General features: G+C 39.7%; 1 protein-coding gene across 1 annotated transcript in view; it reads right to left on the bottom strand.

Moving 5' to 3' along the window:
* The window catches only part of LOC111152224 (PKHD1, fibrocystin/polyductin), a 459,207-nt gene that overhangs the window by 209,898 nt on the left and 234,385 nt on the right, over positions 1-14,924 (bottom strand). Inside the window, exons 51-52 of the mRNA XM_022510630.1 lie at positions 8,625-8,690; positions 2,458-2,586 (exon numbers count right to left, since the gene is read on the bottom strand). Of these exons, the coding sequence (XP_022366338.1) occupies positions 2,458-2,586; positions 8,625-8,690 (195 nt within the window). The remainder of the gene's footprint in view (positions 1-2,457; positions 2,587-8,624; positions 8,691-14,924) is intronic.

Below are 14,924 nucleotides of genomic sequence, written 5' to 3'. Positions count from 1 at the left end.
GGTGAATTTAACCTAAAGCCCATCAAAAGTCAAGACATCAGGGTTTGCCAAAAATCTGAAAGGAAAAGTAAGCCAGAAAAGCTCCTACATGAGACCCCAAACGGAACAGAAGAACAGATTAAAATGTTGGCCGCTGTAAGATCGCTTGTTGGAGTTAAAAGAGAGCATAATTATAAGAGAAGGGAAAAAAGGCAACAGAACAAAAAGGAGTTCATCTATTACATATTATACATCCGTTTTCATTCACTTATCTTTCCATTTGGAAACCAGAAATAATGAACAATAACTGCATGGTTAAAAAATCTTAATGTCTCTGATTCTCGAAATAAGAAAGATACTTTACACAGCCAGTTCTTGGGCCTCTCCCCTCATGCCCCACTTTTTCCCAAAGCACTGATCTGTGCTATTTTATCTATCTAGTCTGTGCTACTTAAGAGCAGCTTCATGGAGAATTCAGGCCCATCTTATGAATGACCACGCACAAACAAAGGAAACATGACAGACAATGCTGGGGGCTCCCCAAAGTCAGGATGATATAGTCAACTGCAGTGCCCAGCGAGATAGCTAAGACGACTCCTCTCTCAGCATAAAGGTCCCAAAGGATACAAAAAGCTTGGCAACCTTCAAAAGCTTCATTTGCTTCCTGCATGGGGTGGGGGGAAACAGCTTGCTCAGTAGGAAAAACCATAGCCCAGGGCCAATCCGCTGGCTACATTCATCAAAGAAATGGCTGAGACAGAACAGATTTTTCCCTTCCGTATGGGAATGACTCATGAGCTTGTTTATTCAAAAAGTTACATTCTCCATTGAAAGAGGTGGATGATAGGGGAGTTGGATGATAATAATAGTTGAAGTTCCTACTGGTCAGCCCACCCCCTCCTTGTCCCTCATCTCTCTCTGCACAGCTCTACCAGCACACCCCCATGCCTGGAGGTGCTTACTGTGTTTTAATCATCCTGCCTTCATGTTTGTATCCTAAATAAAACAAGCAACACAACTACTCTTTTTCATTCCCTCTTCATCCTTTCAGAAAGGGAATGCATTTGATGGGTTAAGAATAAGGCCTTCGAGTCAGACTGCCTGGGTTAAAGTCCTGAGTGCTGAACTTTAAACTGCAGGAATCTGGGCAAGTGACTTACCTGTCCTAGGCCTCTGTTTCCTGGCCAGTAAAAATAGGCATGATGGGGGCACCTGGGTGGCTCAGCGGCCCAGCAACTGCCTTGGGATCCAGTCATGGTCTCAGGGTCCTGGGATCTCAGACTTCCCACCCACTGGGGGGCCTGCTCCTCCCTCTTCCCCTCCTCCCAGGTCAAGTGTGCAGTCAAATAAATAAATAAATAAAGCTCTAAAAAAAAATAGGGATGATAATATCACTTATATCACAAAGAAGTTCTTCTCAGGGTTGAATTATTTAACATGTGGAGAATCATTCCTGCCCTGTTGTTAGCTGTCAATGAACGTTCAATATTATCATTGTTAGCACTTTGCAGATGACCCAAAGTTCTTTTTCCAGTATTTTTTGAAATTCAATATTACCTTAGGAAGTTCAAACTGAGCCACAAATGAAATTAGGTTTTTTAGGGAGAATATATTTGTTCTTTGAAAAACATTTTCTTCTAAGGGTAGGGAGATTTTCTGGGAGTTTCAAGAACTTGCTCTTAAGAAATGAATTTTGGGGGCACCTGGCTGGCTCAGCTGGTGAAGCGAGTGACTTGATCTCAGGGTGGTGAGTTTGAGCCCCATGTTGGGTGTAGCAATTACTTAAAAAAAATAATAAAATAAAATCTTTAAGAAAGAAGAATTTTTTAAGTATGGGTGTGTGTTTCTGTTTATCTGAAGAAACATCTTCCTCCATATGTGTCTATGTGGGAAGAGAGTGCCAGACAGATCATACATACATATATACGTATGTACATAGACTTTTATTTTTCTGTTTAATTCATTCATTTCCCTTTCCATCATCTTTGAAAAATCATGGCAACAAAAGAACTTATTCATCATTTTTTCTGTATTTGAAAGATTCTATATTTAAAGTTTAAAAGTTCTATATTTAAAAGATTCACAAAAGGTAAAAGAAAAGAAACAATTTGCAAATTACTTCTTTCCAAACACTTAGGTCTTTCCAACATAAGGACACTAAAACTTTCTGCAAATCTGTTCTCTGCCACATAAGAAAAATATCCCATTAGTGAATTATTATAACTCCTTGTGGTATTGTGACTACCTATTCCACCCTTAATGAAGGTTAGTTGAGCTAATTTTTTCTGGATTTCATAAGATTATGAAATTCTTCACCTATAATAATTCAGAAAAGAAGGTTGTAGATGCAAGTGCCTACAAATAAGATTGCCCATATTCTTTATTTGTACCATATATTTAAATGACAAATAATCCCCAACTGGATTGTCCTGGTTTAGTCTGTCTGTGATTATTTCATTTGCGTACTGTTTTACTCACTGGGTAAAATCAGGACGTCATCTCCAGGACCTGGAATGGTATGGTTGTGTCCTCCCCAGCCCTCTTCAATGCCTGTCCATGCTTCAGGAAGGGACCATTTAAAAGCTGACTCAGGTGCAGAGGTAGAAGCTACAAAACAAAAAGGAAAACAGCAAAGTAACCATGAAAATCTGGTTCACTATAATAACTTGCAAATTGTATCCTTATTTTAGGATATTGATGATATTTTTACCTCCCAAGATAGCTGCCTTTTGATATTTTATAACCTAAAAATCATTTTATCAGTGTAAAGCAAACAATTATTCAATCCTTTGATTACCTCCGCTTCTAGGAAAAACATGTTCTACTTTTGTTATTAAACATTTGTGCTTTGCTTGATGTAAATATGGCATATGTTTATCATGAAACATTTGAAAAATGCAAATATAGAAAGAAAAATAATAATAACAATAGCTTATAATCTCACTACCTAGAGATAACTGCCATTAACCTTTTATTTGCATTTCCTTCCAGAATTTCTCAGCATTTTTATATAATTGAGTTACATCATATATGCAATTTTATATTCACTTCTTTTTCTACTTAGCTTAGCCATTTTAATATGCATTTCCTAATGTTGTTAAAACTCTTTGTCAACATAATTTTAATGGCTACATAATATTCTATCATATCCTTAATGTTTGGTATTTAGGATCTTTCCACTCTCTTTTAAAATTATAAGTAATGCAGTGTTAAATATCTCTATACAAATCTTCCAGTAACAATGATTTCTTCTTAAAATAGAAACTCAATGGAATCACTGAGTCAAAAGGTATAATCTTCTCATAGCTCTTAATGCTTATCAAAGGCAAGATAGTAATCTGGACACTTCTCACTGCAGTAATTTACATACAGTTCATGTGTTCCAACTGGTTTTTATTGATTCTGTCACTGATGATCAAATGACATTTTCTTTTCAACCAACCTACTGGCCTCTTCATCAGGAATTATAACATAAATCTAATAATTTCTAGTGGAAACAGCACAGTATCCATCACACACAACACCATGTTGAACTGCCCCTTGCACGTTCTTTTCTGGAGTTTGATCCCTAGCACAGAGACAGAGGACAGAGAGAGTCTCTCAAAAGAGGATGAAAAGATTCACAGATGACTCCAAACATTCTTTGAGTTTCAAGAGCTCAAACGATGTGGGATCTCACATGATTGGGGAGTGGAGGCAGAATCCCATCTATTATACTAATTTCACAAACAGAAACAATGAGTGCCTTCCCTACAAAAATCTCCTAAAAAGTAAGGATAGAGAAAGGAGCAAAATGACATTCTTGCCTGAAAGGAGCTAATAATGGTGTGTATGTTTCGTAAATGGATATTGGGAGAATAGTACTCTAAAGGGAGTTTTAATGGTACCCGACAACAAGAGGAAGTGAGACCTTGCCAGGGGAGGCTTCCTGGAGAAGGAACATCTGAGCTACATTTTGAAGGCTTGGGAGCTATAAAAGTAAAGGGGACTGTGGTGAGGGTTTGTACTCCAGACAGAAGGATGATCATTAGTAATGGCAAGAAATAAGAGATTAAGTGGAGAGTCTTTAAGCAGTTTGTTGCTGAGCCACAGAGCTGGAAGGAGGCAAGTGATGAGGATGGAGAAATAATCAGAGAACCAGGTGTGATAGGTAACAAAGATGGAAAAGCCAAAGATGACCCCTGGGTTTCCAGCACATATGTGGTAATGGGCAGAGATGTCCATTAAGATAGACATCAATGAATTCAGTTTGGGCCATAAAGGATTTGAGGTATCTTTGAAAAGACCTCCAGGTGGAGATATACAGCAAGGAGGCATTATACATGAATCTGAGGAATGGGAGAGAGCTCTGAGTCAAAGAGATGGATTTTGCGGTCATATTTGAAACTCTAAGGATGGTCGTGATAGCTCCAGAGGATGACAATGTGAAAAGAGAAAATGCCTGAGGTCAGAACCTTGAGGAGCACCCAGTTACTTTGTCTACAGGAACCTAACTCCCTCATAATCATGGTCTCATTGGAGCCTGGGGATAACTGAAAACTAATGTAGATTATGGTCAAGTAGAAATCCTAGGCAATTTAATTAGCACAAAATAGACACCACACCATGGGAATCAGGCATGGGCTTAGCACAAGTTTCACTCAGGAGCTTTATAAATATTTTACAAACAGCAAGATGAAAATACCTAGTTTTCTCCAAATTTTGCCTCCTTTCCAACACTATACTCTAAATATTCAGGTGGGAATGAGGTAGGGGCTTTGTTGAAATGGCCACTAAGTAGCACCACAAAGACCAGAAAGAGATATTCTGATGCTCTATTTCCAGTGATATTTCAAAAGGGCAATGGCCAGGCTCTTCAAATCCACATACCAGGCTTAAAAACCTCTTTATATCACAGATGTTGGAAACAAATTCTTCACTTTGTCATTTTCACCCTTATTTATAAGGGGGCTGAAACTATCTTTAACTGAACAAACCAAATCTTAAAGTGACTATTCTAAGAGTTTTTATGAAGGAATTTGATCATTCTATACCATTCTGCCTTAAAATAAGAACACTTAATGGAGAAGAAAACATGTTTCAGTCTCTTATAAAGTTACCAGATTTCTATAATTAATATCCAGCTTCTGTATGGATATCACTAATAGTGGGGAGAGAACAAGAAGCCTACAAGGGTTAAAGAAGAAGCAGAGATGTGCAAGGAGAACCAGGAGAGAGGAATGTCTTGGAAGCCTACAAAATAGAGCATGTCCAGAGGGCAGAAGTGATCTTGTTAATAGTGAAGTTCTGATAAGAGAGTTAATAAGGAGCGACTATTAAATTCAGCAACCAGAGCACAGATGATCCAGATGAGAGTGGCATCAGTGGAATGGTTGAGATGGGAACCAGTGTGATTACAATGGATTGAGGAATGCAGGGAAGGAAGGGATTGAGGAAGGGAAGACACTGAGTCAGACCGTCCCAAAATCTCACTGAGAAATGAACAGCCTTAGGGATTTGAGATACAGGCTTTGATCTGTCTTCCCAGTCTTTAGACAAATGAGTCTTACCTTGAAATGGGATTCCACATATTTTGGTCAGGACCAGCATTTGTGAGGAAGCCTCACCTTGCTGTCCTCTACAGATCTGTCACTCAGCAACAGCTATGATTTAAGGTGGTCTCCAACTTGATATCTGAGCCAAATATTGTCCTCTCCACCTTGATCCTTCATCCACCCAGCTTTTTATGGCTCTGCATCAAGAGACTAGTCTTCTGAGAAGCTTGCAGCAGAGATATCAACTAAAGGAAGACTCAGAATTCATGAATTTTGGTTTGTTTTGTTCTAAATGAGAGGCACTGACCAGAAGGAACTAGTAAAGGAGAGATCAGTGACACAAGACTGAATCATTTATTGATGGGACAAAGTTCAGAAGATGCTGAAAAGGATGAGTTGACTTCAAAAAGAAGAAGGGCTGACAGATGCTCAGAAACCTGAGGAAAAGAAATAAACTTAGATCTATGGGGAAAGGATGGCAAATTTAAGAAGAGATTATCTGAGCATCATAGCCTCATATGACTATATGCCATATTTCCAGCTAGCCCCCCCCTGAAAAGACAACATCGATGAGGTAAAGCCTCTTCAGAAATATTTTTATCTTCCCCAAAAGTGGGTTGCCTTGCCCATTTTCCCCTCTTCCATTTTTTATAAAGCCTTATGCACATTGAGAGGAAACCAGGACAAACACATTGTTGGAAGAACACGAACCACCTGCACTGGGGTGTTCAGAAACCTGGATATCCTCTTGACTCAAATTAGCATAAATCCTCACCACAAACCCACTAAGCATCCATACAACAACCTACATCACCACCACCACCTCTGCTTCTCCTCAACACTGGACCGTATATACCCTAATTTCTGCTGGTTCTGAAGTTTCCTGTGTGCAATAGAAATTGCACACAGTGTCCAGCACCATCTTGTACACTCAGCACCATCTTGTACACACTATAATTGACTCAACTAGGAGACTGTCTGCAACAGAACACCCTAACCCAAAATGTCTCATCTGCATTACACACTCATACTGAATCTCTGAGTGGGTTAACATATAGCTAGAACTCCATTAATCATTCCATTGTTGTTTTGCCAAAGAATTTTTTAAAAAGATTTTATTTATTTATTTGACACAGAGAGATCACAAGTAGGCAGAGAGGCGGGCAGAGAGAGGAGGGGAAGCAGGCTCTCCGCTGAGCAGAGAGCCCGATGTGGGGCTCGATCCCAGGACCCTGAAGTCCTTAACCCACTGAGCCACCCAGGTACCCCCGTCAAAGAATTTTTGATACTGAATAACTTTTCTGTTTTTCATAGAACTTTTAATTAAGCAAAATACACACTCACATTTAAATGTTGACATTAGCACATATGTCCCCCATGGGAATCAAGGAATGTCTCAAAAGTATATTAGTATTTGAAATATCTTTCTGATGAATGGTAATGTATGAATTCTGTATCTCTGTGTTTAGGATTGTTTTCTGTTGCAAATTTTATCAGCTTAGGAAAACTGACTATATACAATTAAGGCATAAATTAATATGTGCCCCAAAAGGTACTTTGAACATCTTAGAGTTTATATGGTATAGCAGAATGAACACCAGGCTGAGTTGGGTAACCTGAGCTCTCATCCAAGTTCAACCACTGACTAGGTGTGACTAAGTAAACTATAGAATCTCTAGGCTTCTGTTTTCTTATTTGTAAAATAAGGCAATTGGATAGGATAGCCTGTAAGGTTTTTTCCCTTATTAATATTCTATAACTCCATCAGTTTTTCTGTTTATTGAGCATGTTGTAATTGATAGGCCAAATGAAACATCTTCCAGTTAAACTGACACCTGCTAACAAGCCCAGGAGGCTGGCCACACACAGTCTCCTTCCAGAGAGTCCTGAATGCAAAAATCTTCCTACTAAGTCCTGAGTGGCATGGCACCTTGACTATACAGATCACTGAATGAGGACTGGCCACCCATAAATAATGCAGTATCCTCTGAGGGGAACTGGCATGAGAATTACCCCCAACCGATATGTCCTCTACAAATGCCAACTGACCCAACCAACTGGACATTTGAACACAGAACTGTCAGAGAAGAGAGAAATGCAAGATACTTTTCTTGGGAGCAGTTATTTTAAAAGAGATCTATTCATTGATTATTTAGTTAGTCATTTAATCGACATCCCCGTGTGACCATAAGGCCCCATGGAGTCAAACATCATTACTCATTGTATCCTCTTGCATCTTGCACGAGAGGCCCTCAATAAATAATGCATCATGAGCCATCTGAAAGAAAGGAGAGATAAAGGACAGGGGACATAAAGAACAAAATGTATGGTAGCCCAGAAACAGTTCTGAAAACAAAGAACCATGTTCTTCCCAGTGCAGTAAGCATGAAGTAGTAGCCATCGGTACATCCAGTTTCTAGTTTTAGTCTAGCACCTTTCCTTCATTTACGTATTAATTTAAATGGAGCAGTTAGATCATTTTCTGATTAACATGGGCTCTGCTCTGACATAACACAAAAATGCCACTGGAAATCAAAGGAAAACTTGGCCTTTGGAAAGATTTGTCCCTGACGCCAATGCATAGTTAAATTGGCTCAGGATAAACAAAAACAAACCATGAAACGCATTAGAAGGTGCCTAGGAGTCTTTTAGTCATTGAGAATTTGGCTTTTATGAGTTAGAGAGATTTCACAGAGCCATCTGACTTTTGGGAAGGGTTTGTTTACCCTGATGTCCTGAAATTACTGGGAACAATTAAAGTTTTGAGAGACCCTGAATTTTTCTTTCCATTTGGTAGAGGCCTAATGGCCCATGTGCATATCTGGACTTCTGTGTGCACATATGGTCCATAATTTATGAAATGTGCTTATTTACATGTTTTAATTCGTACTTCCCGATGTTTTGAAATGCACCCTTCTTATATCTTTCTTTGAAATGCAGACACATAGTTCAGCTATAAGGTGACACAATAGGGAGTTATTAGGCATGATAGCATTAGGGCTGTTGCCTACCTGCTTATAAACAATTTGATGGAAGCAATCTATAGAACTATTATTGGAGGAAATTCAGCTGTACCAGGCACTTCTATTTGGTGGGTGGGTTAATACTCACCTGAAATAGTTGGAGGCACCCCTTCCTTCACCTGGACAGTCACTTGAATGTGGCCTTCACCTGAAACTGAATACAAAAGCCACAACTTGGATGGGATGCACAGAGCATCTTAATACAGAAGATAATTGTGTGTGATAAAGATGGCTTTATGCTAAATTCCCCCCAACCTAACTAAATTTTCAAAATAAAAAAAAATGAAGTCCTTGTTAGTTAGTCTAACAATTGATTTCCAACATTTAATTTTGATTGCTTTTATTTGATTAAACTTAATTGCAGTGAGGGCTCCAAGAGAACTGGCACATAAATAATTAGGGGGGGAACCCTTTAGCCATATGTTCTTTGGAGGCCAACATTGGTCAGCAGAGCCCACCTCTTATCCTATTTCCTCTCCATCATTTTGAAGGCTTAGCTTTTAGAATTCTTGTGTTTTTCAATAGAGTTCAGATCACCCATGAAATGTATTTGCTTTACCTTTATCCAAACAAATTGTTCTTTTAATGAAGGCTTTCTTCCACCACCACCACCACCACCCCCCTTTCTCCTCCATCTTCCAAACCAACTGAGCACATTTAAAAGGCCTGGGGTTCATTAATTTTAAGTGTTCAATAAATTAGTGGAAATAATCAAAAGGCCTGATTCTTTCTGATAATGACAATTTGATGTCAGTATAAACCAGTAGATTAAGCTGGGAACATATGCTCCTTTACCAAGAGAGGCTGCTATAATTAAATAGTGAATGCATCTACAAGGTGCTCTCACGCCTGATTAATTAGTAATCAGGTGCGCCATCTCCACTTTTCAGTAACACCTTGTCTCTTATTGGTTAATTACCTTTCTGCCTTATCAGATGTCATGTGAGCCAACACCTCTCACCACTGGAGGGCCCAATGCTGTAGCCTTAAGGACTTGTCAAACTCATGTTCTCCATTTGCCTTTCCATGGAACCTAAACCTTTTCCTCCATCACAAGATGGAGTAGACAAGATCATTTTTTTCTAATTACAAAGGATAAGCTTCTAAATATTATTAAAAAATAACAATATTACTACACATCATCTCCAAAGGGATCCATGATGAGAACTCCCCTATTTCTCTATTCTTATTTTGATAATTACTATCATATAATCTTTTCCATTATAAAAAGTGGCTTTCCCTTACACTGTGCATATTTTGAGACCAGGTTCAATGATCAACATGTTCTCTATGTGTTTACTTTACCATGACTTCTGAGGCTTCATTATATTGTTTCTCTATCCTGTTGCATATTTTATCTACTTTTCCATCTCAAGTAAATAAATAAATATAATGCCAGAAGCCCAGCAATTCATCTCTCTTTTTTTTTCTACGATGTCTAATTTACCTGTTTGTGCTCATACTGATATTGGTGATATTTATCCCAAGCTTGCTTTCAACTTAGCAAATATTTATCAAGCGCCAAATGTGGTAAATTTCAGATTGCATCAGTCGTTAGCTCTGTCCCTAAATCTTGGAGGGAGGGACTTTTCTCATATACCTTAAGGACACAGAACCTTGCTAGACATATAGACACTTACTATACATGAACTAATCTAGAAATCCTAAATTTATAGGGCTCTATTCAGGATACCCAGTTCTTAACTGATAATTTCAACCAATTGAGCCAATAGAGGCAGGAAATAACCCTTTTAAAGGAACCAAAAGAAAAAATAATAAAATGGGCTCAACTGAAAAGATGACATCTAAAAACATGCAAAAGGCTAGCAATGGAACCCTCTTCCATATGAGACAGGAATAAAATATTGTAATAGAATCATACTCTAAAGAAGGTAAATTAGAAAAAAAAATTCCATGAATCATTTGGAAAGGGTTATTATTAGCTCATTTAAAGATTTTATATAAATCATCCTTGTTAAGAGCAGCTTCCAAGTAATGGTAGACTTCACTACATCTGTGCCCTCTTCCTTAAGACAGAGCCCCTGGAGTAAAGAGAGTTAAAACATAAAGTCACATGTGATGAAGTCTTTTTCAAAACCACTGTAGTCAGTTTATAATGTCTCGTGCATTATAGCTATCATGGTGATGATTAACCCAGAGACTGAAAAGGCTAACCCTACCACATCCAACCCCCATAACAAACTGTTCCACTTGCCCTTCTATTGAGGAAGCCACTTCACCCAGGCCCTGTTCTTGGTCAGCCAAGGCCTCCTCATCAAGATGCTGTCACATCTGTTATAACTCTACACCGATGGCTTCTGAACCGCGTGGGCACTGATCTTGTTCAGCCTCTACACATGCACAGATGTCTCCCACCTCCTGGAGAGCCTCTTCCCCAAAACATACATTGAAAGCTACTGTTCCTTTTATTAAAGCAAGTGTGAGAATACCATTCAATATGAGAAAAGGAGTAATTTTGGTATCCAGAGAAATGGAGAAAAGTTACCAAAGGCAGGAAAGACTGAAAGAGTCTATTTCCTTCACCACCACTTATACATAGCCCTCGCAGGCTGGTTCTGAGATGTGAGGGCGGGTCAGAGGGCTGTTCTTCCCACACACCATTTCCACACCCTCAGAGTGGAGCCATGGAGAATCAGAGAGAAGAATGTAGGTGCTGAATGAAGTCAGTTAATGTTAAGCAAGGTCTAGTGTCCAATACCCTGGGTTTGAATCCTGAGTCTTCCAGTTCCTTGATGTGGGCAACCAACAAGCTCTTCATCATTTCTGAAACTCACCTCCTTCCTGTGAGAAATGGAAATAGTTGTCCTGTCTACCTCATAGCATGATTGGGAAGAAAAGATGAGATAATCCCTCTAACATGCTTAGCACAGTGCTTGGCACAGAAATGCTAGGCGTTACCTACACCGTTATTACGGCATGCTCTTTATTCTAGCAGCCAGTCAACAAAACCCAAGAAATACGCTTCTACTCTTTTTACTCTTTTTTACAGCTGTACCTAATCATGATGGGCCACGGTATTCAGAGTTGGAAGCAACTTAACCAGATCTGCTAAAGTTTGCTAAGTGCTTTGACTCTATAAAAGACAGTGTAATTGTTAAGCGTCAGTTCCCATTTGGACAAACACAAAGAGGGATGAAAATCATTTGAGCATAAAGGTATTGACTCAGGAAGAGTTTAAAAGCCTTACATGAGCTGTGATATTATACATATGTCTTCTCAGTGCTTATTTCTCAGTGTGTGTTTGTAATAGGAGAGTGGTTAATCTACTTTGTTTATAAATGGAGCCTCATTGCAGTTGATCCTTCCCAGGTTGTAAGAATATCTGGTTGGTCCTCAAAAAGAAAAGAAGCCTTTGGGTCAATTACAGTCAAATTATTCTGACGGCTGCTATATGATGTAAGGTTGCTATAAACACAGAGAGCTAGGAAAAAGCAAGAAATGTGCCAAGGAGGAAAAAGAGTTACTCAGCCAAATATGATACCAGTGTCTTCCAGAAATTTGTATTGTACCTAGCCTGTTTGGTCCTCACTAGGGCACTAGGGAAGAAAAAAATCAATCCTCCCCTTGAGTAGGATTCTCTCTTGCAGTTTTGAAGGAAGAATTAAGTACCTTTCTATATAAAAAGAAAAAAAAAACAGGTGGCATCTCGACTCCTTTCCTGTTTCATTCTTCACCCATATTCCCATTTGCACTTCACCATATCTGGACCTCTCATTCAATTCACATTTACACAGTGTGAGTCAGCCGTTGGCTACAAACGGAAAGAATCTGAAACAGCGACTGCAATCTGTGTCTGCAGATTTCTCCCACTCTCTCCCTGCCGCAAGCCTTCTCTCTCGGTCTCTGTCTGCCTTGGACCCAGGTTCCTGCTCTGTCTTCATGAGCCAGTTATTGGCTTTGGTCCCCTCTCTGCATTGCCACTTAGCTTGCCCTATCTTCTATGTCTACTGCTTCTCTCAGATCTGTCTCACACACCTGTACACTCCTGCTCTGTTTCTCCCTCCCTGTTCAGTGAACTTGATCTCACTCCCCAGAAATCAGCCTTTTTCACATGGCCATTGAGAATTACTTGTCAGCCAGTCCCTGGGCAGTAATGCTTGATTCGCAGGACCATACTTCCATCCAATTCCAGCTTCGCAGGGGCAGCCACAGAGCCAGCTTGGCCCTGGTAACACAGGACCTTTCAAAGTCCTTCACAGAAGCATTACATGAAAATCCTGTGATCATCTTTTAGTCTTCCAGTATCCTCACTAACATTCATTCATGGAAGGGTATAAATTTTTTTTTGAGGTATAAGAATTATGAATTTATTCAAGGCATTGACAACTATACCTACATTAACTTCAGTCCTGAGAGTTCATTAAACCTTCTTAATGAACTCAGAAAACAGTAGTGACTGTTATTCTGACTCAGGGATGTTGGCCCCACTTGCACTTCCTGTGAAAAGTGGGGCATCTGTGCAGATCGATACAACCAGAACTTCCAAGGGAGTGGCTAGGGAACAAGCATTCCAGTTGTTTGTCCAGGAGGCACATTTAAAAAGCCCCAAATTGAGGAATTTTACAACTTCTTTCAAGAATGTGGTTTGTTCCATAAGAGACTCTTAATCTCACAAAACAAACTGAGGGTTGCTGGGTGGGGGGGAGGGAGAGGGTGGTGGGGTTATGGACATTGGGGAAGGTATGTGCTATGGTGAGTGCTGTGAAGTGTGTAAACCTGGTGATTCACAGACCTGTACCCCTGGGGCTAATAATACATTATATGTCAATTAAAAAAAAAAGAATGTGGTTTGTTAATGGAATATTACGCAGCCATCAGAAAGGATGAATACCCACCATTGACACGGGTGGAACTGGAGGACATTATGCTAAGTGAAATAAATCAGGCAGAGAAAGACAATTATCATATGGTTTCATTCATATGTGGAACATAAGAAATAGTACAGAGAACCACAGGGCAAGGGAGGGAAAACTGAAGGGGGAGAAATCAGAGAGGAAGACAAACCATGAGACAAAAAAACAAACAAAGAGAATGTAGTTTGTTCTCGAGGGCAGGTGTTCTTAGCAAGTGAGGAAAGAGATCCAGATTTAAAAAAAAAGAGAGATCCCTGAGTTCACACTTCTTACTTTTCATCAACTACACCAAAACCTTGCAGACCACGTTTTATTCCCAACATATACACTGGGAGGTGAAGATTTTAGTGCCATTAATGTTTTATTTTTATAGCTATGGATGCTAATGTATTTTAGAAAAAGCAACTAGGTCATTAAACCCATGATTTTATGGATATTATTGCTTACAAAGAAGTTAGGTTTTAAAAATAAGATGCCATGGGAATTGATTTAAGAAAAATCTTAGGTAAATAATAGAACAGGAGGCATAGCAGGTGACAAGGGGTAAAGCTGATATTCAAATATCTAAAGTTTAGGAAGCACAGAGCCTTCAATAAGCCCAAGTTTTTTCCATAAATGGAAGGAAGAAGAACTGGTTTACAAGGGTATATACATAAGGGTTTTTACAAGGGTATATACATTTGGATTTAAGCAAGCCAAAACACCAGTATACTAGAAAAAGTACTGAGCGAGGGTCAGAAAGGCTGAGTCTGAATGCTGGTTGTACCCCCTGTGCTCTACATGAAGTAGGGTCGGCTGTCAACATCACTCAGAATTACCTCGTTAAGCAGGGTGCTTCCTAGAAAAAATATTTGATCCTGACTTCTAAGTTTTCCTTCCTTCCTTCTTTCCCTTTCTTCTTTATTTCCTTCCTTTTCCTTGCGAGAGAGAAATCGCTTGCCACCAAGAGGTACAATTCTTTTTCCCATCGCCAGTTCCTGTTCCATTCTCTCTTTGCCATAAAGTTTAGCGCAGTTCCCCAAAGTCAATCCTCTATATTCCTGACAAAAATCCTTGGGGATCTTTGGGGAACGAGTTTTCTATAAGAATGTAAATTAATTTATTAACTAGAATGCTATGGATTGCCTTAGAGGGCCTCAGCATGGGAATGGCGGCAGAGTTTCGAAGGATTATGATTCTGCTCTTCTTATCAAACCCTCCCCGAATGCTCGGGGCAGCCGGTTGAGTCCTCTCTCCTGCACAGATGCTAGCAGAATTCCTTCCCCGAGTAGCTGACCGGGTCTTCTGGACCAGCCGAAAGACAGAAGGCTGGAGGCAGCAGCCTGCCCTGACTCCATGCCCTGAGCACTTTGGAGAAAAAGAGAACCCGCAGGCAGGACCCGAGAGCTCCTGGAGGCAAACTCAGGAAAGCGCTCCTTGTTCCCAGGATGTCCCAGGTTAACAGCATCTTTTCTGGGCCTTCTGTGTGACGCGACCTGACTTCTTGCAGACAATGAAGTCCATCTGTCCCTCTA

The sequence above is a fragment of the Enhydra lutris genome, unplaced genomic scaffold, assembly GCF_002288905.1.
Source record: "Enhydra lutris kenyoni isolate GAN:26980312 unplaced genomic scaffold, ASM228890v2 scaffoldscaffold28, whole genome shotgun sequence".
Lineage (NCBI taxonomy): Eukaryota > Metazoa > Chordata > Mammalia > Carnivora > Mustelidae > Enhydra > Enhydra lutris.
Note: the sequence above shows the minus strand (reverse complement) of the source record. Positions and strands in the feature narration are given on the sequence as shown.